Source organism: Rana temporaria, chromosome 7 (genome assembly GCF_905171775.1).
Source record: "Rana temporaria chromosome 7, aRanTem1.1, whole genome shotgun sequence".
NCBI lineage: Eukaryota > Metazoa > Chordata > Amphibia > Anura > Ranidae > Rana > Rana temporaria.
In genome coordinates, this window is record NC_053495.1 from 94,922,858 (window position 1) to 94,948,618 (window position 25,761).

The following is a 25,761-nucleotide window of genomic DNA, read 5'->3' on the forward strand; positions in this document are numbered from 1 at the left end:
GGTTTAATGTAGAAAAATTTTAAATAATGCATTTGGTGGCAAAAATATGAAGGCAATCTATACACTAGGGGGTGAACCTCTGGGGGAATCTAGTATGGAAAAGGACCTGGGGCTCCTAGTAGATGATAGGCTCAGCAATGGCATGCAATGCCAAGCTGCTGCTAATAAAGCAAACAGAATATGGGCATGCATTAAAAAGGGGATTAACTCAAGAGATAAAGCGATCATTTTCCCACTCTTCGGCCCCTTTCACATGTGCGGATCAGTTTTTAGCCATCCGCTTGCTCAGCAGGGATCGGATCGCTCCGTTGATCCCTGCTGAGCCGGTGGATGACTAGTCTGTCTCTGCACACTGTGCAGAATCGGATCAGTCAGATCTCCGCTCTCCACTCTCCTCTATGTCTGTCTGTTTTCATCAGATCCGCCAGACGGATGAAAAATAGGGTTTGCATCCATCACACTTTAGCGGAGAGGATCGAATCGGGTGTCAGCGGACATGTCACCGCTGACATCCGACGCTCCATAGAGGTACATGGAGCGCCTGTTCAGGTCCGCCTGATAAAACTGACAGGCGGATCTGAACGGTCCACACGTGTGAAAGGGGCCTACAAGACTCTGGTCCAGCCTCACCTGGGGTATGCTGTCCAGTTCTGGGCACCAGTCCTCAGGAAGGATGTACTGGAAATAGAGTGAGTACAAGGAAGGGCAACAAAACTAATAAAGAGTCTGGAGGATATTAGTTATGAGGAAAGGTTGCGAGCACTGAACTTATTCTCTCTGGAGAAGAGCCGCTTGAGAGGGGATATGATTTAAATTTACAAATACCGTACTGGTGACCCCACACTAGGCATAAAACTCATTAAAATTTGAAGAAAAAAGGTTTAACCTTAAACTACTTAGAGGGCTCTCTACTGTATAAGCGGCAAGGATGTGGAATTCCCTTCCACAGGCGGTGGTCTCAGTGGGGGGCGTTGATGGTTTCAAGAAACTATAAGATAAGCACCTAAATGACCATGCATGCGCAGTAGGGAACAGGCAGTGTAGTCGCAAGGCTTAGGCCGGGTACACACGGACAAACATGTATGGTGAAAGCGGTCCGTCGGACCGTTTTCACCATACATGTCTGCCAGAGGGCTTCTGTACGATGGTTGTACACACCATCGTACAGAAGTCCGCGCGTAAACAATACGCGGGGCGTGTCCGCGGTGTCGCCGCGTCGATGACGCGGTGTCGCCGCGACAATGACGCGGCGACGTGGGCGGCCCGCCTTTAAAATGCTTCCACGCATGCGTCGAAGTCATTCGACGCATGCGAGGGACGGCGGGCGCCTGGACATGTACGGTAGGTCTGTACTGACGACCGTACATGTCCGAGTGGGCTGAATTCCAGCGGGCTGTTTTAAAACAAGTCCAGGAATATTTGTCTGCTGGGAAAAGGCCCGGCGGGCAAATGTTTGCTGGAATTCGGCCCGCTCGCGCCCACACACGACCAAACATGTCTGCTGAAACTGGCCTGCGGGCCAGTTTCAGCAGACATGTTTGGTCGTGAGTATGGGGCCTAAGAGAGGATGGCGGCGCCGGGACCTGCCACGATCAAGGGATCTGCCCCGGGCGCAGCGTATGTAAGATACGCTACGCCGCTGTAACTTACTTTGCTTTTGTTTGAATCCTCAACGAATTTGCACCGTAAGTTACGGCAGGGTAGTGTATCTCTCGCGGCATATGGGCGCGGAATTCAAATGGATCTAATGGGGGCGTGTTTTATGTTAATACGTCGTGAAACTGTGCATGCGCTGTCCCTGGGGGTATCCCAGTGCGCATGCTCGAAATTAAACCGGAACCCGCCAATGCTTACGACGGTGACATCATTCTACGCAAATTCCTATTCGCGAACGACTTACGCAAACGACGTAAAAAATTCCAAATTGTACGCGGGAAGGCCGGCCATACTTAACATTGAGTACGCCTCAGTATAGCAGCTTTAACTATACGCCAGAAAAAGCCGAACGCAAACGACGGAAAAAAATGCGACGGCCCGACGTACGTTCGAGGTTCGCCGTAAATAGCTCATTTGCATACTCGACGCGGATTACGATGGGAACGCCACCTAGCGGCTGCCGAAAAATTGCATCTTAGATCCGACGGCGTACGAAGACGTACGCCTGTCGGATCTAGCCGAGGATTCAAAACAAAGATACGACGCGGGAATTTTGAAATTATGCCGACGTATCAATAGATACGCCGGCGTAATTTCTTTGTGGATCTACCCCACTGTGTATAGTGTAATAATATATAAAAACAACTTTTATTTAAAATTCTACTCCACTTACAGATGATTGTGCATTAAAATATCCAATCCAAAATATGTTCTAGACACTTGATTTGCCCCTCCTTTCTCCTGGATGGCGAGGTCAGGTTTCCGCCATGGTAAATATCTATTAATGCAGCCATGTATTTCTTCATAGTCAGGGGCGGAGAGGCTACTTAAATGGTTTCTCTTCTGTTATATATAGTTATTTCTTGAAGCTAAACGTATTGCACTACGGATGACCTTAGGATCAGTGGATACCGTCTTGTCTTTGATTACTGTAGTATTGTAAGCATGAATGTATGCAGAGACTATTATCCGACTATTTCTGACACATGTTTTCTAGTTGGCTTTTGTACTTGCCAGCCGGCAAAAAACAAAAAACGACTTTGGGGTCACTTCCGGTTACGCAGTGAAGTCATCATGTAGCTCCGCTTGTATGCTCCACGGCTCCATCTAGTGGATGAATGGCTATGCGATTTTCTTTTTATATATAAATAGACTCCCTAGTGTTTCTAAACATTAAAGTACAGTTTATTAAAGAAAGCATTTATTTATGACACTGAAATTAGTTTCTTGGTACAAAACATAGCCCAGCTACTTACAATTTAAACAAGTGTATGTTTTAATGCTACAAATACAAAATTAATGGTGAAAAAAATCAACTACAAATAATACATAAGTAGTGCAAATAGAGGTTAATAAGAAATTAATATAGGGTTAAATGGGAACAATTGTTTCACTTGTAAGGTTGCGTTAATATACATCATGGGCTAGATTCAGATAGACTCGTCTATCTTTATACCCGGCGTAACGTATCTCAGATACGTTACGCCGCGGTAATTTAGGGCGCAAGTTCTGTATTCAGCAAGAACTTAGTTACGGCGGCTTAACGTATCTGTGTCGGCGTAAGCCCGCTTAATTCAAATGTGAATGATGTGGGCGTGTTTTATGTATATTAACTGTGACCCCGCGTATTTGAAGTTTTTTGCGAACGGCGCATGCGCCGTAAGTGAAAATATCCCAGTACGCATGCTCGAAAATCCGCCGCAAAACGTCATTGCTTTCGACGTGAGCGTAAATTACGTACATCCCTATTCGCAAACGACTTACGCAAACCACGTAAAATTTTCAAAACTCGACGCGGGAACGACGGCCATACTTAACATAGGATATCGCCTTATATAGCAGGGGTAACTATACGCTGAAAAAAGCCTAACGTAAACGACGTGAAAAAATGCGCCGGCCGGACGTACGTTTCTGAATCGGCGTATCTAGCTCATTTGCATATTCCTCGTTTAACTATACGGAAGCGCCACCTAGCGGCCAGCGTAAATATGCAGCCTCAGATATGACGGTGTAAAACACTTACGCCAGTCGTATCTTAGGGAAATCTATGCGTAACTGATTCTATGAATGAATATATGAATGAATGAAAAACTTATAAAGCGCGGCGCATGCGAACTTAATCGCTTCTGGGCGCTAGTTGTTCGTGTCTCATGACATCAAAAGAGCAGAGTTTTGATCTGTCTTCTGAAAGTCAGGTGGTTTTCCTCCAACCGAACGCTGGTTGGTAAAGCGTTCCATAGTCTAGGACCCTGAAAAGCAAACCTTCTTTCTCCTTTGGACTTGTATTTGGTTTTTGGTACCCTGACCAGATGTTGGTCGGTGGATCGCAGAACGCGATTCGAATTGTGAGGTTCTATCTTGTCGCAAAGATATTGCGGAGCCTTCCCATGGATGCACTTATGTGTCAGGCAGAGTGTTTTAAATGCAATTCTGTCTTTTACTGGCAGCCAGTGAAGGGTTCTCAACGAAGGTGAGATTGATTCCCATTTTTTTTTCCCAGTCACCAGTCTGGCGGCCGTATTCTGAACGACTTGCAGACGGGAGATTTGGTACTTTGGGAGTCCGAGGTACAGGGCGTTAGCATAGTCCAGTCTGGAATTCACGATTGTTCCCACCACGATTCTATGAATCAGGCGCATAGATACGACCGGCCGGACTCAGAGATATGCCGGCGTATCTGGATATACGCCGGCGTATCTCCTCTCTGAATCTAGCCCCATATGTATAACCAGTATTAAACCAAAGAACAAACATTTATTATATTGCGGCTTACCCGTTCTTAAGCCAGCCTAGGATGGTCGAATCTCAGCCAGTTCAGCAGGAATCAGCCGAGATTCTAACCATGTATGGGCAGGCTGAATGTACCCAAGTTGATCGAATTTGGGTACAACCAGCCTGTCAGATTTTACTGTACACGCAGTTATTGTTAGTGGCTATTATAGCTGTTAGCAGTAATCGCTGTCATTACACACATGGCTCCGTTGGAGGGATTCCCCCGTCAATGCTGACTGTGGTAATGGGGCAATCATATTTTCTTTCCTTAAAGCCGCTCCGTCTATTACTTGGCTTTAGATGTGATGTCTATATTGGGTTCCTTTTGTAGGCTTTCTTCCTTCTATTTTCATCTGTTGATCCAGCCAGCAAGTCTATTGTTTTTTTCACAGCACAAACACTTCCGCAGAATGTATCAGTTTACATGGATGGCTGGGACAAACCTCTTAAAGTGATTGTAAACCCTCACCTTGTAAAACAACCCATTCAGTTTCAATACATTTTAAAGGCAAAACATTTGTGTATAGGTATTAAAAAAAAACATATAAATAATTTTTGTCCCCCTTTTTTTATTAGTGATCACATTCCCTCTGTTCTCAGCTGCATAAGAGTCAAGGGGAGGAGAAACAGCAGTACAATGATCTTCCTAGTTGATGGCTGTGCAGGGAGGGGAGTATGATCATTGGAGGGGAGCATGCTGAGTACCCAGCACAGCTAGAGAACTGACCAAGCCCATGAACAAAGTTAAGGCTGGTACACACAGGCTGAATATCGGCTCCACAGAAACCAGAATGGGTGGAATGAAAAAAAAAACTCCATGTGTGTACCTGGCATGAGCAGGCTTCAGTTTGTTATAGGAGCTGCTGTCTGTGGTCATCTGTGACAGAGAGTCCAGTTATCAAAATGCTGTCTGTGAACATAAAGGTCATACACACGGACCGAATATTGGGCGGCATCGGCTAATTCAATAGAAACCAGACGATATTCCGTCCAACAGAAGGCAGCCGTTTAGCTGGGTATTGTCGAAGGGGCATGATCGAAAAAGGTCTGCCGATCAGCATCCAATCAGCACTTTCGCTGACCAATGTGTTCTGACAGGGGCCATCCCCCTGTCAGAACACAATTGCTATGGGGGGGGGGGGGAGATTGCTTTACCAATATTGAGTCTTCAGTTTTTTGCTCAGCCCACTGGGTTGAAACTACAAATGTGCACCAGGCTTTAGGCTGCATTTACACGTTAGCGTTTTTGAATTGCGGGAAGATTTGCCGCGATTCTGCCCATGATTTGAAAGCGCCGATGTGCGAATGACAAATCGCAGGACTCACATTTGAGATGCCATTCTTTTGAATGAAACCTAAAATCAGGGCAACTCGCATCTCACGAAGCATGTCACCCAAGTGTAGCCCCTGAACTTTTTTTGAGTGACATGCTTCACGCAATGCAGGTTGCCGCAATTGCAGCGCGATTTATCACGTGACAATCGCAGACCCGCACCGTAATTTTAGGTGTCATTCAAAAGAATGGCATCTCAAATAAGTCTTGCGATTTATCATTCACACATTGGTGCTTTCAAATCGCTGGCAGAATCAAGGCAAATCTGCTCGCGATTCAAAAACGCTTAAGTGTTAAGCAACCTTTGGGTTCACGGTAGGTAAGGAAAACAAGGAAATCGATTCATCTGTATGTGTTGAATTTTATGTTGATCTAGCAATGTTACAAATAAAATGGCTACATTGTAATTATTTGCTCAGATTGCCACAAAGTACTACTGTGTATCAAAATGTGTTTACATTTTAACAAGCGCTGGTAAAACACAGTTGTTTCTGATGATCAAAAGTGGAATGCCTTCTCTGTTAGGGTCCATGCACACTGGGCATACAAATTGCTGCTTATACAGGCTTTTGCCATTTTTTTATTCAGCCTGTAGAATCAGCTCTATTTTTATAACAGATATAAATTATTTGCACATAATTAGCGTAGGAATTGTTTTATAATTATTTGCTATGAACATTTTTTGCTGCTTTTTCTGCCTGAGGTTCTGACATTGTTCAGCCACCTAGTGTGCATGAACACTTCTAGTGGTTGTTAGGTCTGGTTCACACTAGTGTGACTTCTGATGAGACTTAACCTCCCTGGCGGTATGATTCTTTCAGAAAAAACATGCTGAAAGCGGTACCATTATTTGCAAGGAAATTTGGCGTTTTATATTGTAGGTCTGTAATTTTTAGAAATAACTCACTTAAATCTGACCAAACAAGATTCTAATAGGCATCCCGGGTATGAAATTTTTTTAAAAACAAAATTATAAATTATAATATAATAAATAATTATAAATAATTATAACAAATAATAATATAATTATAATAAAAATTATTCAATAATGTAATCAAATTAAAATCACTGAAATTTGCTCAGTTGCAGAATTGTCGCTGTCATTATTTTTTTTTTTTTTATGACGAATTTCCCCACAAATCGCTATCGCACAATTCTGCAAGTGATTATAATTTATTATCGCTGTTTTTTAGCTGATCTAAAACTATTTTTGACATAAAGGGACACTTTTGGTTGCTATGGACAATCTACAGTTTGCAGGGAGAAAGAAACGTTTTTATTATATAAAATGACATGCATGACACAGGACAGACCACTAGGGACAGGGGGGTGTTTTTTTTTTACATACAGTACTGTAATCTATAAGATTACAGTACTGTATGTAAGGTGTTTGTTTACGTTTTTGAATTTGGCGCCGTTCTCCGTCCCCGTGCGTCGTAACGTCGCAGGGAACGGAGATCGGCGTCACACGGAGGCACTATGTGAATCGAGCGAGGTCCCGCTCGCTCACACAGCGCGATGGCATCGCTGGATCCAGGGACAAGGTAAGTAAAAAGTGCCTGTGGATTCAGCGAGGCAAGCCGAGACTGACTCGGGGTTACCGATCGTAGCAGGAAAATCTAACCCCGAGTCAGTCTCGGGAACACCGCCAGGCAGGTTAAAGGGGTTGTAAAGGAAAACATTTTTTTTTTCATAATAAGCATCCTTTACCTGCAGACATTCCTCTTTTCACTTCCTCATTGTTCGATTTTGCTCAGAAGTTGCTCTATTTCTTCTCTGTTCTGTTCACTTCCTGCTTGTCTGATTTTACTCACCACGTGAAGGGAGGCTTTACTGCGGTGGTCAGTGACGTGCTCACCCCCTCCTGGGAACTACATCTGTGCAGCACGACGCTCTCTACGTGTTAGAGACCTCAAGGAGGTGTGAATTACTGGGTGTGCCGCAATGCATACTGGGAAATCTAGTTCTTACATGCAGGGCTGTGGAGTCGGAGTCGAGGAGTCGGAGTCGTGGGAAATTTTGGGTACCTGGAGTCGGAGTCGGCAAACAATGCACCGACTCCGACTCCTATACTAAATTTAGATTGGAATAAAAAAAAAAAGCAAGTTTAAATGTCCCAATTCACAAAAAGTTATAATTAATGACTTCTCTACTGTAAGAATAAAGACCAATGCATGCAGTGCCTCACGTAACCGCAAAACGAACACGTTAAGTGACCGTGAAGAAGCATGCTTTTCATGTGCTTCACTATATGGCACGCAACGCACAATTAGGAGCTGCAATACTTATACTTTCCATAGTGTTGTGTTCTGCTTTTACAGGGAACGCAGCATCCATGTGTAACCTAGCCTCTCACTGATAAGGGATTAAATAAATATGTTTTTTGCAGGACTAGAGAGTGAGACACTTGTATAAGTGAAGGGAATGGAGGGCCAATAGTTCAAGACTGAAGCTGTAAACCATTGGAAAAACTGTCATTTAGCTAAGGCTATAAAAACTTGTAAACTCCGATTGTTAGCTTAAACTTTAAACATGACTATGGGATTCTCCTAGGAAAATCATGTTTTAGAATAAATGCCCCTTCCTTTGTCTTTGTCTTTTGCTTAAACTGTGCAATACAGTAGACTGTTGGCTTCCCAGCCAGTAGTCCTGTGGTAGGTTGCGTTTCTTTCCCTCAAGGAATGTATAAAATACATTTGCATATTAATACAGAGGAGTCGGAGTCGGAAGTACATAAAACTGAGGAGTCGGAGTCGGAACATTTATCTACCGACTCCACAGCCCTGCTTACATGAACAAACGATGCAAACCAGGAAGTGAATGAGAGAACAGAAACTAAAACGCCGGAGGTGATATAGATGAAGGAATTTAATAGATATTAACTCGGTTTTTAACAGAATTATTACACTATTCTGTCTGTCTACCTTGCAGACATTAATTTTAGGCAAAAAATGTTTTTCCTTTACAACTCCTTTAAGTCACACAAAATCTCATGGCAAGAGAAATCTCATTGTTTTTAATGGTGCCCATTCTAATCATTGTGACTTAGAATTGTTTGGTGTGATTTACACTGCAACTTGGCCCCATAAATGCACAGTAACTTCAAAGTCACACCAAATAACCGCACTATAAAAGTCGATTCGCAGTAGTGTGAGCCTAGCCTAAAGGTTCTTTTTTTTTTAAATAACAAACATGTTATACTTACCTTCTCTGTGCATCGGTTTTGCACAAAGCGGCCCGATCCTTCTCTTCTGGGATCCTATGGCGGCACTCTGGGCTTTGCTGTTTCCTGTGGTGGCACAGGAATGGGCTTGAACCTTCTGTGGCTTTACCGGGATTTCCCATCCCACCAGGAGTCCTGATCAAACAGTAGGCAGTTCCGACTTTGTTCAGCTCTATGATATAGTAACCTGGAAGCAATGACCTTACATCACTCTTGGTTTACCCTGATGTAAACGGCGCCAATTTCAAAAATGAGAAACATGCTTTTAAGTGCAGAGGAGGGAACTGGGGCCTTTTAGCCGGCAGATCTTTCCATAAGGATTACCTGTAGCCCCCAGATCTTTCCATACAGATTACCTGTAGCCCCCAGATCTTTCCATAAGGATTACCTGTAGCCCCCAGATCTTTCCATACGGATTACCTGTAGCCCCCAGATCTTTCCATACGGATTACCTGTAGCCCCCAGATCTTTCCATACGGATTACCTGTAGCCCCCAGATCTTTCCATACGGATTACCTGTAGCCCCCAGATCTTTCCATACGGATTACCTGTAGCCCCCAGATCTTTCCATACGGATTACCTGTAGCCCCCAGATCTTTCCATAAGGATTACCTGTAGCCCCCAGATCTTTCCATACGGATTACCTGTAGCCCCCAGATCTTTCCATACGGATTACCTGTAGCCCCCAGATCTTTCCATAAGGATTACCTGTAGCCCCCAGATCTTTCCATACGGATTACCTGTAGCCCCCAGATCTTTCCATAAGGATTACCTGTAGCCCCCAGATCTTTCCATAAGGATTACCTGTCACATGCCTATTGTTTACATTTCTTGTGACAGCAGTTAAAGTGATCAAAAAAGGAACACTAAAAATAATAAGTATAACACGTTTGTTATTTAAAAAATTAACTTCACTGTACAGCTTGTTTTGCACAGAGTGGCCCCGAACCTGGTCTTCTGTGGTCCCTCGGCGGCTGTCTCGGCTCCTCCCCGCAAGAACTAACCACCTTCATGCGAGCTTTCATGGTGGTTAGTTCTTGCGGGCGAATGAAAAGTGGTGGTGACCTGTAAAGGCTTTTTAAAGTGTCGCCTATCTATATATATAAAACTCAACGTGTGTGTGTGTGTATGTATGTTCCAGCATCACGTCCAAACGGCTAAAGATATTAACATGAAACTTGGCACACATGTTACTTATATGTCAGCAACAAACATAGGATGGGTGGTTTAACCCTTACCCACCCCCATTTGCCATGGTCGGGGTTTTCCTTTAAAGTCCCATTCAACTCTATGGGAAATACATGTTACTTCATAACTTCCAAACGGCTGTAGATATTTCGATAACACTTGGTCACATGTTACTTATATGTCCACTTAAACTATAGGATAGTTAATTTATCCCTTAACTACCCCCATTTGTGAGGGTCTGGGTTTTTGTTTAAAGTCCCATGCAAATCAATGGGAAATGTATGTTCCCACATAACTTCTGTACGCCTGGAGATATTTCAATAATACCTGGTACACATATTACTTATATGCCAAATAAAAATATATGACAGTTAAATTAACCCTTACCTACACCCTTATATAAAAGATGGGTATATTAATGTTACTATTATTTTCCTCCCCAAAAGGTTAAGATAGGAAGACCGGGCAACGCCGGGTATTCAGCTAGTGGATAGTAAAATGTATGTAGTTTGTCACCATTGCACTAGTGGGCGCAATTTTAAAACGTGACATGTTTGGTATCTATTTACTCGGCATGACATTATCTTTATATCATACAAAAAAAAAAAAATGCGTTATGTATTGTGTTTTTTTTTTTTTTGCATTAAATATCAAAAGATTTATTTTTTCCCCAAAAAATTGCATTTGAAAAACAGCTGTGCTCATACCGTACATACCATACATAAAAAATTGCAAAACCCACCAATTTATTCTCTAGAGCCTCTGCTTTAAAATATATTTAAAATATGTTTTTTTTTTCTAGCAAAAAATACTGATCGTTACATGTAAACAAAAAGTGCCAAAAAAGGCCTGGGGGTCAAGTGGTTAATGCGGAGAATGCCTTCTGCCTTTACAACCACCTTAAGCTGGTCAAGCAAGTTACAGTCTGATTGTAAAATCTGCTTTAGTGCTACCAACAATTATATAATGCAAGGATCTGCATGACTGATTACAAATAAAGAGGGCTGTTTACATAGACAGTCCTATTAAACAGCGTTGGTACATCTAAATAAGATTGGATTCCAATTAGATTGTATTGCGCATGGCCAGCATTACACCGATCAGGACTACTGCGGTAAAACTGACGGCACCTCCTGGCAGCTACATACATGAGCTGTGAGCTCAGCAGAAATGAGAAGCGCATTTGGTCCTTAGCAGGTTATAGAAAGAGAAGTCAGCAAAGGCAGTTCCCATGTCCCTCTTATACCTACTTTTGTTTAAAGGGGTTAAGTAAAAAATGTAATTAAAAAAAAAAAATTCTGAGACCATAATCTGTACATTGCACATAAATATCTCATCAAATAGAGTTCACCAACCTATATACATGGCATTTAAATGGACTAAAATGCTTAAAACTGATTTGATAAGAAAAAAATAAAAATTGTCTCTTTACGCATAGATTAGCCAGTGTTGAATGGTCTAGTGTCTTTTGTTTGTGTTGTCAGCCCACGGGGCAAATTGTACTCTAAATTATGTAAATAAGGCCCTTGTGCCCTCCCTTCCCCCGCATGTTGAAGCAGTTATCGTTCGGTGCAGCTCATATTTGTCTCAGCTCTGCTGCATTAACCTCAGTTCGAGGCTTGGCCAAGACATAAAACTGCTGCTCTATGAATATTTTACCAATGCGACAAAACTGAAACAGTAGATTCCAAGACCCCCAGGCAGATCTTTCAGCAGCATCATATCCTTGTGCTGAGCATGTGTGTTTGCTTGCATCATTTGCTCTGATACTTAACCCTTTGCTAGCATCTGGGATTTCGCGGTATGCAGACGGTGCAGGAAAAATGCCTATGGAAATAATTGTAGGTATAGCTTTATCGATTTGATAAAAAACAGGTTTGTTTTTCTCTTTAAAATGCACTTGATTTTTAGTATTCATGCCAAGGTTTTATTTGCAGTAGTATGTTTTTCCACATATTTTAGTCAATTGTAAGCTCCTTGAGGGTAGGGACTGATGTGAATGTACATTGTATATGTAAAGCGCTGCGTAAATTGCTGGCACTATCTAAGTACCTAAATAATAATAAATAATAATAATAATTAAAAAGCAAACTGAATGGTTAGGTAAAATATGAAAAAACAATTTGAAGGATGGATTCTCATTAGAAATACAATGAATTAACTATGTCAAAACGTCTGCAGTGTGGGAGATGCTCTTTGTTGGATGAAATGGGTAAATCAGGTCAATTTGATATTAAAAAGTGAACTTATATTGTGCTATTTAAGGACATGAAGGCTTGCGTCTTAAGCTGGCCGAATACTGCTGGTTCGGCAGAAATTTGAGCAGCTGACGCCATTGTTCAATTTACTTTTGTCGAAGGTACATGTCTGAAAATTGCTGGTCTGTATCCAATCAGATGCAGGCACTGTTCAGGTATTCTGACAGCCTGCGGACTGGCTGGGGGGCTTTTAGTGCAGATGAAGGAATTTGTTAGATTTCTTTTTGCTAAGCCTATAGCTTTAAACGGGCCATAGACAGTTTGAATCTGGAACTGGCCCAGATTCGAACCATATATGGGCAGTCTAGCAATAATCACTGTGTTCTTCCGGTGTGGATGGCTTGCATTACCGCCCCCCCCACCGCCCCCCCCCCCCCCCCCCCGCTGGGAGAACACATTGAATTTTGGGGAGGGATTTCCCTATCAGCATGGACCTGTGGTTGCAGGAAAGAAATTTGTTTTGTCTATGGTCAGCCTTAGCCTCCTCCTTCCACAGCCTGGTTACTGGCCACTCAGGAACCCACGGCTTCATAGTGAGAGGAAGGGGATTGAGTCATGTGCTCCCCAATCCCAAAAGTATGGAGTATTTCACGTCTCACAGCTGGGCAAAAAGGGGAACAAGAGAGTGAACAGAAGGTGTCAGCAGTGGTGGGGGGGCTTGTTGGTTGGCAGCTGGGTTCTAGAATATGCTTTTACACTGTATGGAGTGCTTTCTTTTGGGATTCCAAGCTGTCAGCTCTTCTAGAAAGCATCATTTAGGCACTAGTTCCTTTAGGAAGCAGACAGAAGCTGGGGTCTGAGATTAATATGTTTAAACATTTTTTTAAATGCTATGTTTTGGCAGCTTTTATAGAGCATTTTTTGTCAGTGGAGGCAGCAAGTAGATATAGGTATATCTTCATTTTAACTGAACCTGTTGTTTTGACTTAACTTGGCAAAATGCTGGTTCACATTAATAGCAGTTTACCTGTTTATTGCATTCAGTGCTGGATCATTTGAATAAAAAATAAAAAAAATGAGTGACCCAGTTGAATTTGTACCACCAGGACAATTTGGGGGCCAGTAAGACTGGCACAACGTCTATAGATTGGAGCATCTGCCCGTCAATTTTGGGCAGTTGTACGATTCATTTATTAATTTGTGAATTGGAATATAAAGCCAAACCCCAGGCAAACATCAATATTTATAAATACAATACACATACATAAGTGATCAGTTTTACCACTGTCAAGATGGAAACCAGGGGCTATCATTGATTATTTGTTTTTGGGTTAGGATTGTCATCCTTATCCTCGCTTCACTGTTTAGAAAATTATAAGGAAACTTTTCTGTAGCAAAGATTGTTGGTCTGATTTTAACTGCTGAGTTTATGAGGCATGTATGCAGTTTGCTATTATGGTAGTGACATGAGGATGGTTGAATTTATAAAGCCCCATACACACTATTAGACTTTTTGCAGATTTTTGTTTTCAGATTTACCAAAACCATGTAGTGCAAGGGCCTGCTTGATTGCATACCACTTTAAACTCTTAAGGTGTGACCTCATATTATATGGTTTTGGTAAATCTGATGACAAAAATCAGCAGAAAATCTAAGTGTGTATGGGGCTTAAAGGTGACATAGAACAAGTACGTATTACTTTTAGGAGAGGCTAAGCCTAGAACATATATACGTATGACAACTTCTCAGTATTTAGAATATCAGAAGTATAGCCATTTCAGGGGTTAATGCACCCCCCTTTATTAGAGTTACAGTACATGGGATTCAAAATGCAAAAGGCATAACAAAATCTGTACTACAAACATCCATATTTATAGAAACATGAGAAAATAATAAGAATCGACAGCCTTTGTGAAAACCTGAGTGCACAAAACTAACATACACTCAGTTATAAATGTACCTTGTAATACACCTCCAGTTCATTCTCCGCAAACATACAAATTCCATACAAAAAAAAAGTCCAAGAACCCTCCAACAAAACACATACATATGCAGGCCTGTGCTCCACATGAAAATAAAAACTAGACTCACCAATCAAACAGGTTTTCCAGACAATTCCTTGAAAGCTGACCACAGTTTTTGAAATTCTATTTAAAATTATCTTTTTGAGTACTGAAGACTTTAGTTATTTAGAATTATGTAGCTGGAATCAAATGACGTTGTTTCCCATTTGGACAACTCAAGTGTGCAACCACAGATGGGGGTTTGAGTTCAGAGTAAAAGATCTTTTAATTTATTATAGGTACTTATATAGTGCCATTCATTTACACAGTGCTTTGCATACATATTAAACATTCATATCAGTTCCTGCCCTAGAGGAGCTTACATTCTAAGGTCCCTAACTCACAATTATACATATACATATATTAGGGCCAGTTTAGACAGGAGCCAATTAACCTACCATCATGTCTTTGGAGTGTAGGAGGAAACTGGAGTTCCTGGAGGAAACCCACACAGGCACGGGGAGGAGAACATGCAAACTCCAGGCAGGTAGCACCGTGGTTGGGATTCAAAATAATGACCCTAGTGCTGCTAGGCAGAAGTGCTAACTGTGTTTTCAGTCAAAAGAACGAAGCCTGTCGCCCAAAAGAAGCTCCTGCTTCTTTTTTGAGCAACAAGCTTTGAGCTATATGGTCTGCCGCTATTGCAGCGTGATTTATAGCATAATAATCACAGCAGAACCACATCTGGGTTTAGGTGCCATTGACAAAACATTACACCTGAACACGCTTGGTGTGATTTGTCATTTAGGCAAAGCATTTGGGATTGAAGGCAGAATCATGGCAATTCTGTCTGCGATTGGATTCGCCAAGGTATGAACGAAACCTAAGAGCCAAATTTCCTACAAAAGGATTTAATAGTTGCATCCCATTAAAGAGGGGATCATATGGCATCGTAATGGTATGACTCAATCCATAATCTTTTAGGTGTGAAGAAACCTTTGTAAAACCAACAGGTACCGTCTTTGCTTGGTTTAAAAAGTGGTATGTGCTGCCTATTTTTCTAGATATTCCTAAAGCCATGACTCGACTCCAATGTCTTATTCCGAATAACACACTGAGTTTCATTACTGCAATTACCATGAACGTATAAACAATATCATCAGAAGACATTGGCATATAAACAGAAAATATACACGCCTCAAAATAGATTACAGAGAACCCTATAAAATGATTAACCTCCCTGGCGGTATGATTCTTTCAGAAAAAACATGCTGAAAGCGGTACCATTATTTGCAAGGAAATTTGGCGTTTTATATTGTAGGTCTGTAATTTTTAGAAATAACTCACTTAAATCTGACCAAACAAGATTCTAATAGGCATCCCGGGTATGACATTTTTTTAAAAACAAAATTATAAATTATAATATAATAAATAATTATAAATAATTATAACAAATAATAATATAATTATAATAAAAATTATTCAATAATGTAATCAAATCAAAATCACTGAAATTTGCTCAGTTGCAGAATTGTCGCTGTCATTACTTTTATTTTTTTATGACGAATTTCCCCACAAATCGCTATCGCACAATTCTGCAAGTGATTATAATTTATTATCGCTGTTTTTTAGCTGATCTAAAACTATTTTTGACATAAAGGGACACTTTTGGTTGCTATGGACAATCTACAGTTTGCAGGGAGAAAGAAACGTTTTTATTATATAAAATGACATGCATGACACAGGACAGACCATTGGGACAAGGGGGGTGTGTTTTTTTTACATACAGTACTGTAATCTATAAGATTACAGTATACTGTATGTAAAGTGTTTGTTTACTTTTTTGAATTTGGCGCCGTTCTCCGTCCCCGTGCGTCGTAACGTCGCAGGGAACGGAGATCGGCGGCACAGGAGGACGCTGTGTGAATCGAGCGAGGTCCCGCTCGCTCACACAGCGCGGTGGCATCGCTGGATCCAGGGACAAGGTAAGTAAACACTCCCTGTGGATCTAGCGAGGCAAGCCCGAGTCTGACTCGGGGTTACCGCTCGCAGCAGGAAAATCTAACCTCGAGTCAGACTCGGGAACACCGCCAGGCAGGTTAATATGGAAAAAAAATCCAGGTTAACCTCCCTGGCGGTACGATTATTTCAGAAAAAAGGTGCTAAAAGCGGTACCATTATTTGCAAGGAAATTTGGCGTTTTATACTGTAGGCCTGTAATTCTTAAGAATAACTAACTTAAATCTGACCAAAAAAGAGTCTAGTAGGCATCCCGGGTATGACTTTTTTTTAAAAACATAATTATAAATTATAATATAATTAATTATAAATAATTATAACAAATAATATAATTATAATAAAAATTATTCAATAATGTAATCAACTCAAAATCACTGAAATTTGCTCAGTTGCAGAATTGTCGCTGTCATTACTTTAATTTTTTTATGACGAATTTCCCCACAAATCGCTATCGCACAATTCTGCAAGTGATTATAATTTATTATCGCTGTTTTCTAGCTGCTCTAAAACCATTTTTGACATAAAGGGACACTTTTTTGGTTGCTATGGACAATCTACAGTTTCCAGGCAGAAAGAACAGTTTTTATTATATAAAAGAACATGTAGAGCACTGGGCAGACCACTAGGGACAAGGGGGGGGTGTATTTTTTTACATACAGTACTGTAATCTATAAGATTACAGTATACTGTATGTAAGGTGTTTGTTTACCTTTTTTGGCGCCGTTCTCCGCTCCCGTGCGTCGTAACGTCGCAGGGAACCGAGATTGGCGGCACACAGAGGCACTGTGTGAATCGAGCGAGGACCCGCTCGCTCACACAGCGCGGTGGCATTGCTGGATCCAGGGACAAGGTAAGTAACTTTGTCTGTGGCTGCAGCGAGTCGAGCCCGAGTCTGACTCAGGGTTACCGATCGTAGCCAAAAAATCTCACCCCGAGTCAGACTCGGGAACACTGCCAGGGGGGTTAAGGAAAGATCCCATCACATTTTCCTATGCACCCATTAAAGGTGCCTTCAAAAGTGGTGTACCAAGATGCCTGTGCTGCAACAACAAAGCACAACAAGAATATACTAGCATGTTGTAAGCCTAAAATGCTGCTTTTACAAAACTAGGTTGGGATTTTCCTCCCAAAACATAAATACAGAGCAGTGTATATAAAAGAAATAATAATAAAAAAAGCTTACAAATTCATGTGACCGCAATGTTCTGAATGGCCTGGTAAGTGAGCAGGACCGGTCATTCCTGCTATTAGGTGCAATTAAAAGTGGAGCTGCTGTCAATCAAACAGCATTGTGCACCCTTTAAGGCATCCACTAGCAGCACTGCCTGACTGGGCAGGTAAGAATATTTGACTGACAGTGTTTCCTCCTGTCATTGCCATTCCTGGCAGTACAGACTGGTCCCACCCACCACCCAGGTCATTTGAATTATGCAAGAGAAAGGTAGAATAAGTCATTTGAAAGAGAAAGGTACAATATTGTCCCGTACACAGGATCGGAATGTCCGATGAACTTTTTCCATTGGATTTTCAGATCGTGTGTAGCCCCATCTGAGTTTTTTCATCGGAAATTCCGAAGAATTCCATCAGACTTTAGATATAGAACATGTTCTATATTTTTCCGATGTAATTCCGTCGGAATTACGATGTGATTTGGCCAGGCAAAAGCCTGATCGTGTGTCCGCGGCATAAAGTCACAGACACTACTTTTTTGGAGCATGTGCACAAGTGGTGGCAACACTGCAGAGGGTAGATGACCCTGCAGATCATTTGTTAAAGTGGTTGTAAGTTATACCTACAGGTAAGCCTAGATTAAGGCTTACCTGTAGGTGCTTGCAATATCTCTGAGACCTACACGGTCTTGGAGATATTTGCAATTTTCCTGAGCAACGCCTTCTTCTAAGCGTTGCGGCGTCATGAAAAGGCACGCTGTGCCCTTTCAAGCCAGGGTCAAGGCAGTTTAAGGCGGCTCCCGCGCGCATTCGCGGGAGTGACGTCACGTGGCTCCGGCCAGTCACAGACCCGGAGTTCGTGGCCCCCAGGAGAAGAGGGGTGAAGAATGGACGCTCGCTGCCATGGAGTAAGACGGTGACATCACAGGCTTCTATTGCAGGTAAGTGTCACATAATGCATAGTAGCCCATTATTCTTTACCTTTGCAGGGAGACATAGAGGAAGTAAACCCCATCAGGGGTTACTTCCTCTTTAATATCTCTAACAAGTAAGAGTAAATCAAGGCAGGATCAACAGGTATTTTTATTAATAGAAAAAAAATATTAAAAAATAAAGAAACCCACACAATGTTATAGAAATGTATTGTATAGACTATTTTTTTTTTTTTTTTTTTACTGATACTTTAACATAAAAAAAGTATAGCTATTACTTGGACTTTTCCTAGTAATAAGCATATGCACTCTATCTGCACTACATAGCCAGACTTAAACATCATCATCCCTATCTGAGTGATTTTACCAGGTCCACAACCACCCAAAAGGTGACACTTGATGGCAAATTTACTTATTCAAGTGCAACATCATTGTATGTTTGCTTCCTACAAACAGGGCCTCATGCACACTGCAGCTTTTGGGCATAAAAACCTCTAAAAGTGCCTAAACGCTAGGTTCATTTTTCACTTCAACATTTATTCAATGAAACTCTGGCCAATGAAATAACTATATGCCCAAACACCAAATGCTGCTAAACTCACCTAAACTGGTTTGGAAGAACGCAACTTGGGCGAGTTTTTAAAGTGATATTAAAGGCAATTAAAAAAATAAATAGCAAACATGTTATACTTACCTACTCTGTGTAGTTTTGCACAGAGCAGCCCAGATACTCCTTCTCTCGGGTCCCCCGACGGCACCCCTGTCCCCTCCCTCCTGCTGAGTGTCCCCTGAGTAAGCAGTTTGCTGTGGGGGCACCCAAGCAGGCTCGCATCGGAGACACTGCCGCTGCTCTGCGTGTCTATTCACACACATTGCCACGGCTCAGCCCCACCCCCTTTCTCTCCTTAATGGCTCACTGTCTCTGATTGACAACAGCAGGAGCCAGTGTCTCAGCCCATGAGGAGGGAGAGCCGAAAGCCGAGGCACACAGAAGAATGCATGAAGCCTCATACACACGACCGAGAAACTCGATGGGCGAAACACATCGTTTTCCTCGTCGAGTTCCTTGTTAGGCTGTCGAGAAACTCGACAAGCCAATTTTCTCCATTCCCGTCAAGGAAATAGAGAGCATGCTCTTTCTTTGGCTCGTCGAGTTTCTTCGACAGTTTCCTTGACGAAAATGTACACACGACCGGTTTCCTCAGCAAAAAAATATCTCCCAGCAAGTTTCTTGCTGTTTTTTGCCGAGAAACTCGGTCGTGTGTACGAGGCCTGAAAGTAAAAAATCTACAGCCTTTGCATCCACTGTAAAGCCGATTTTCCCGTAATTTACAATAAACCTTTGTGCATCAGACTTTTGACCCTTCCGCATCCCCCCCCCCCTTCTTTTTTCTTTATCTCCAAGCCTCTTCATTTAACTTGATTAATGCATACACAGCTTTGGAATATTCCACTTCACATCCACACGTTTTGGTACACCACTAGCATCTTCCCATTACACAGAGACAGGTATTGTTACATAGTATGCTGTACTAGGCAAGTGTTGGATAGCAATATGTTGAGGTCATGTTAAGGCTGCTTGTTTTGCTTACAGAGATTATGTTGCCATACTTCATGAAATGGTTGCTTAACACTTAAAGTTGCTCACTCAACTAATACAAAAGTTTAATTTCATGGGTATAAAAGGATTCATAAAGATGAGAAACTGACAATAATCATAAGCTCAAGACAATTTTTTTACGTTTCTACATCAGTTTATGTAAGAATATTACTATGTGGGATTTCTAGTTGTACAGTTTACTTCAGATATCGTATCTCATGACTTGACTTAATTAAATAAAAATGAATTTACACACCAAAAGGGTTTTTACTTTTATTTTATTTTTACGGTAAACATTAATATATGAATTGATACAATAAATACTATCATTTACAAGTATATGAAATCCTAAAAGCAGACTCCTTTCAAAGAACAGTGAGATAAATGTAGGGCAAAATGATTGAGAATTTGTTAAACGGAATGTGCATTGAATGGTGTTTAATGTCTGGAGCAAGTACAATCTTTCCTAGTTTGGATTTTGGACAGATAACAGTCAAAATTTCCATCTTACCTAAAATGTTTTATATTAGAGTTCTTCCCTCATATGGTCTTTATTTTGTACAGACCCATGTCTGATTCTTCATTTGGAACTAATGTAGAACCTGACTCTCCACCCATGTCTTATTTCTCCCTAAAATCAAAGGCTGCTAAAGTATTCCCAATTTTTCAAAGTGTTATAAAGCAACAGAAATAAGTCAACCTAATAAATATCATGCCACTTCCAAAACCCCTCTCTAGATAGGTAAAGAGGAGGTTATCTCTCCCAGGATATGTAACATACTGTGTCTTCTCCCAAGAGACAGACTCGGAATGCAAAATACTATCACAGCTCAGTCCCTCAGAGTATGGGATTCTATTAGAAATTCTCCCTACCATCCTACTTATTCAGTCCTTCCTTTCCCGCTAGCTATGACTAACCAAATTCCTTCCAGCTTTGGATCCACTATAATATCACACATTTATATAGATACTGGTTCAGTTACAGTAAAAAATAATAAAAAATATATTTTTTCAGTATTTTCAAGAAAAACACAATCCTTGCTCCAGAACATTTTCAATACCTCCAGATTCTAGACTTTATTGGGGGAGATGTACTAAAACTGGTGCATATAGAATCCGGTGCAGCTGCGTGCATAGTAATCAATCGGCTTCTTGGTTTTGCTGGCAAAGCTTAAAGCAGAGTTCCACCCAAAAGTGGAACTTCTGCTTATCTGTCTCCCCCCCCCCCTCTGGGGCCACATTTGGCACTTATCTGGGGAGGGGGGGGAGTGGGAGCCTGTTTTTTGACAGGTACCTTGTCCCCACTTGTGTCAGACCATGCGCAGCGAGGTACATCAAAAGTCCGGCTCCCTTCTCCTTCCCCTGCTGCCTGGCCACTAAGAGAGTGCAGCGTGATTCGCGCATGCGTAGTAGGGAATGGGTCGTCAAGCTGCAAGGCTTCACTGCCGGGTTCCCTAACCAGCAATGGTGGCGGCAGCACCCGACAACCGATGGAAACATCGGCTGCGCTGCCGACATCACTGGATTCCACGTCAGATAAGTGTCCTAATATTAAAAGTCAGCAGCTACAGTATGTTTAGCTGCTGACTTTTCATTTTTGGAGGGGGAGGCCGAAACATTGCTTTAATTGAACAAGCTGATGTTAGAAGCTGATTGGTTACTATGCATAACTGCAGCTGATTCTGTGTGCACCAGTTTTAGTAAATCTCCCCCATTATGTGTGTGTCCAAATTGTAATTGTCATAAGGCACCTGGACACAATTTGAGCTTTAGTGTCGACCCTACAGGCCGGGACTTGTATTTCTAATGTATTCCTTGCTATTAAAGTGGACATAAACCCATAGTTTTAACAGGATACAAAACAATTTAAATTTTGGGCACATGCCGGGAATGTAATTGTCACATTGGATGGGCTCCAAACCAAACTGTCAAACCATTCAATGTCTGGTGTCATAATCGATCACATGTGCAGCATCATGGCAGTTGAAGATTAAACAGAGACCAAGATGGCAGCTTCCTTTTCTGAAAATGATAGTAGGGTTTACTTCCACTTAAACATTTTTTCCAGGATACCCTCAACATTTTGTTGCTAAGTGGAAAACTGGCCTAGGCTCCTCTTTGGATGAAAAAATGGGCAGAAATATGGTCTGCTATTAAATCCTTCTCCCAAAATGTGATTGCACTTGAAACTTACTTCAGGCTCCTTACAAGATGATATATGGTACCTGCAGAAATGGCTAAGTTGTGATCGGGTATTCTTCTGTGGAGACCTTTATGCACATTTGGTGGCAATGTTTAACGGTATACCCCCTTTGTTGCAAAGTACTGTATTTACACATTTTATTGGGTCGCCTGCTACCTCTGGACTCTTGTGAGGAAATGCATACTGAAAAAACATATACCCCCAACCCTGAAGAATCAGGGAGGAGAAGTTAGGAGCTGAGTTAGCAAGACATTGAACTACAATAAAGCAGCAGTAAAAATACTGCATAGAATCTCTTGATTAAACATTTTCTTTCTGAAATTACAAAAAAAGGAACACAAGGGGTGCCAGCTAAGTGCAGCATCAATGGGTTTATTAAGGTTAAAAAGCCAAATGCAAACTAACAGAAATATAAAATCAAGGCGCTTATCTGCAGCCATGCAAATTGGATGGAAGCCGTCCACCAGAAGAGCCACGTGTGACAGCAAATAGCATGTAATCAGGGAGGAAACCAAGTCCAATGTTCCAGAGGGTGAAGAAAGCCACTATAGGACACAAGGCAGGATGTCACACCTGGGGTGGACTGGTTTCTATAGTGATTCATTTTGGAACTCCTATTGGTTACTTTCTCAAACCAATGGTTTGCTCAATGACTACACGCTGTTTGCTGTCACAAGCGGATCTTCTAATGGCCAGCTTCCATCCAATGAGGCATGGCTGCAGATAAGCTCTTTGATTTTATATTTTTTGAGAGTTTGGCTTTTTAATTGTAATAAACCCATTGATGCTGCACTTAGCTGGTGCCCTCTTTTGTTTCTTTTTTTGTAATTTCAGAGATTTGTTCCTGTCTCAGGTGGAGCTGCCTACTAAAGTTCAAAACCCTTCAGGGTTTCAAGGAATTTTTATGAAGCTCTTATGAACTTTTTATGAACTACTTATGCTACACAAGCATATCTTTACATTTGTATGGTGCATTAGCATTTGTTTGTGCCACAATTTCAGTTGTTGTTTAAACAGCAATTCGCCTACTTAGTAGAGCAACCTTAGCAGGCCATGTCTTAAGCCTCGTACACACAACCGTTTTCCTCTGCAAAATCCATCAAGAAAAATGCTGGCAGAGCATTTTTGCAGAGAAAAACGGTCGTGTGTATGTTTTTCGTAGAGAAAACTGTCGTGGATCTCGACGAGAAAAAAATATAAAAATGTGTGCGTGTGTATGCTTAGAAACCCGCGCATGCTCAGAATAAAGTATGAGACGGGAGCGCACCTTCGGTAAAAGTAGCGTTCGTAATGGAGATAGCACATTCGTCACGCTGTAACAGACTGAAAAGCACGAATCGTCTCTTACCAAACTTTTACTTAACTGGCAGTAACATGAGATTAGCAAAAGCAGCCCCAAGGTTGGCGCCAGTGGAATCGAACTTCCCCTTTATAGTGCCGTCGTACATGTTGTACGTCAACGCGTTTGAGAACAATGAGATTTTGTCTTGACAGTGTGTATGCAAGGAAAGCTTGACAAGAACCTTGTCGAGGAAAACGACGTTTCTTTTACGACGGGATTCTCAGTCGTGCGTATGAGGCCTAACCGAATAACATCCATCCCTTCCTTGTTCCTTTTTTTTTTTTTGCTTCTATTGCTGTTTGTTTGTTTTTTTTACATCTGTTTTCCACTTCCACAAAAGATTGGGTTAAGAACAACAGAGTCTACTCTATGTTATTATCACATCACTTGTGATTCTGAGCACCTTATAGACATTGTGTTTATATGTTATGTAATTGCCATGTTGCTCGATATTCATTTATTTCACATGCTTGAATCTCACATTGGTAGGACTTTGCTAGGTTACATTTGACCTTGCATTGTTTGTAACACTGTAAAACCCATTACAAATCTATTGGAAAAAAAAAATGTGATTTATATATTTGAGAGCCAAAGATGATATAGTATTTTGAGAAATAATTTGTATTAACTTGTACAGTGGGGATCGAAAGTTTGGGCACCCCAGGTAAAAATTTGTATTAATGTGCCTTACGAAGCCAAAGAAAGATGGAAAAATCTCCAAAAGGCATCAAATTACAGATTAGACATTCTTATAATATGTCAAAAAAGTTAGATTTTATTTCCATCATTTACACTTTGAAAATTACAGAAAACAAAAAAATGGCATCTGCAAAAGTTTGGGCACCCTGCAGAATTTATAGCATGCACTGCCCCCTTTGCAAAGCTGAGACCTGCCAGTGTCATGGATTGTTCTCAATCATCATCTGGGAAGACCAGGTGATGTCAATCTCAAAGGTTTTAAATGCCCAGACTCATCTGACCTTGCCCCAACAATCAGCGCCATAGGTTCTTCTAAGCAGTTGTCTAGAAAACTGAAACTGAAAATAGTTGACGCTCACAAAGCTGGAGAAGGCTATAAGAAGATAGCAAAGCGTTTTCAGATGTCAATATCCTCTGTTCGGAATGTAATTAAGAAATGGCAGTCATCAGGAACAGTGGAAGTTAAAGCAAGATCTGGAAGATCAAGAAAAATATCAGACAGAATAGCTCGCAGGATTGTGAGAAAAGCATTTCAAAACCCACGTTTGACTGCACGATCCCTCCAGAAAGATCTGGCAGACACTGGAGTTGTGGTACACTATTCCACTATAAAGAGGATACTTGTACAAATATGGTCTTCATGGAAGAGTCATCAGAAGAAAACCTCTTCTACATCCTCACCACAAAAATCAGCGTTTGAACTTTGCAAATGAACATATAGACAAGCCTGATGCATTTTGGAAACAAGTTCTGTGGACCGATGAGGTTAAAATATAACTTTTGGGCCGGAATGAGCAAAGGTACGTTTGGAGAAGAAAGGGCACAGAATTTAATGAAAAGAACCTCTGTCCAACTGTTAAGCATGGAGGTGGATCAATCATGCTTTGGGGTTGTATTGCAGCGAGTGGCACAGGGAACATTTCACGAGTAGAAGGAAAAATGCATTCAATAAAATTTCAGCAAATTTTGGATGGTAACTTGATGCCATCTGTGAAAAAGCTGAAGTTAAAGAGAGGATGGCTTCTACAAATGGATAATGATCCTAAACACACCTCAAAATCCACTGGGGATTACATCAAGAGGTGTAAACTGAAGGTTTTGCCATGGCCTTCACAATCTCCTGACCTCAACATAATTGAAAATCTATGGATAGACCTTAAAAGAGAAGTGCGTGACAGACAGCCCAAAATTCTCAAAGAATTGGAAGACCTTTGTAAGGGAGAATGGGCAAAGATACCTCAAACAAGAATTGAAAGACTCTTGGCTGGCTACAAAAAGCGTTTACAAGCTGTGATACTTGCCAAAGGGGGCAGTACAAGATATTAACTCTGCACGGTGCCCAAACTTTTGCAGACGCCATTTTTTTGTTTTCTGTCATTTTGAAAGTGTAAATGATGGAAATAAAAACTTTTTTTGACATATTA

The 25,761-nt window shown here is 41.4% G+C and overlaps 1 protein-coding gene across 2 annotated transcripts in view; it reads left to right on the forward strand.

Moving 5' to 3' along the window:
* Positions 1 to 25,761, forward strand: part of RBFOX2 (RNA binding fox-1 homolog 2) — a 204,114-nt gene that overhangs the window by 15,078 nt on the left and 163,275 nt on the right. Inside the window, exon 1 of one of the 2 annotated variants that reach the window (XM_040359681.1) lies at positions 11,921 to 12,013. The exons of the other annotated variant lie outside the window; for it this stretch is intronic. Within the exon in view, the coding sequence (XP_040215615.1) occupies positions 11,996 to 12,013 (18 nt within the window). The 5' untranslated portion in view covers positions 11,921 to 11,995. Of the gene's footprint in view, positions 1 to 11,920; positions 12,014 to 25,761 lie in introns of those variants that run through there. 2 annotated transcript variants of the gene reach the window in all.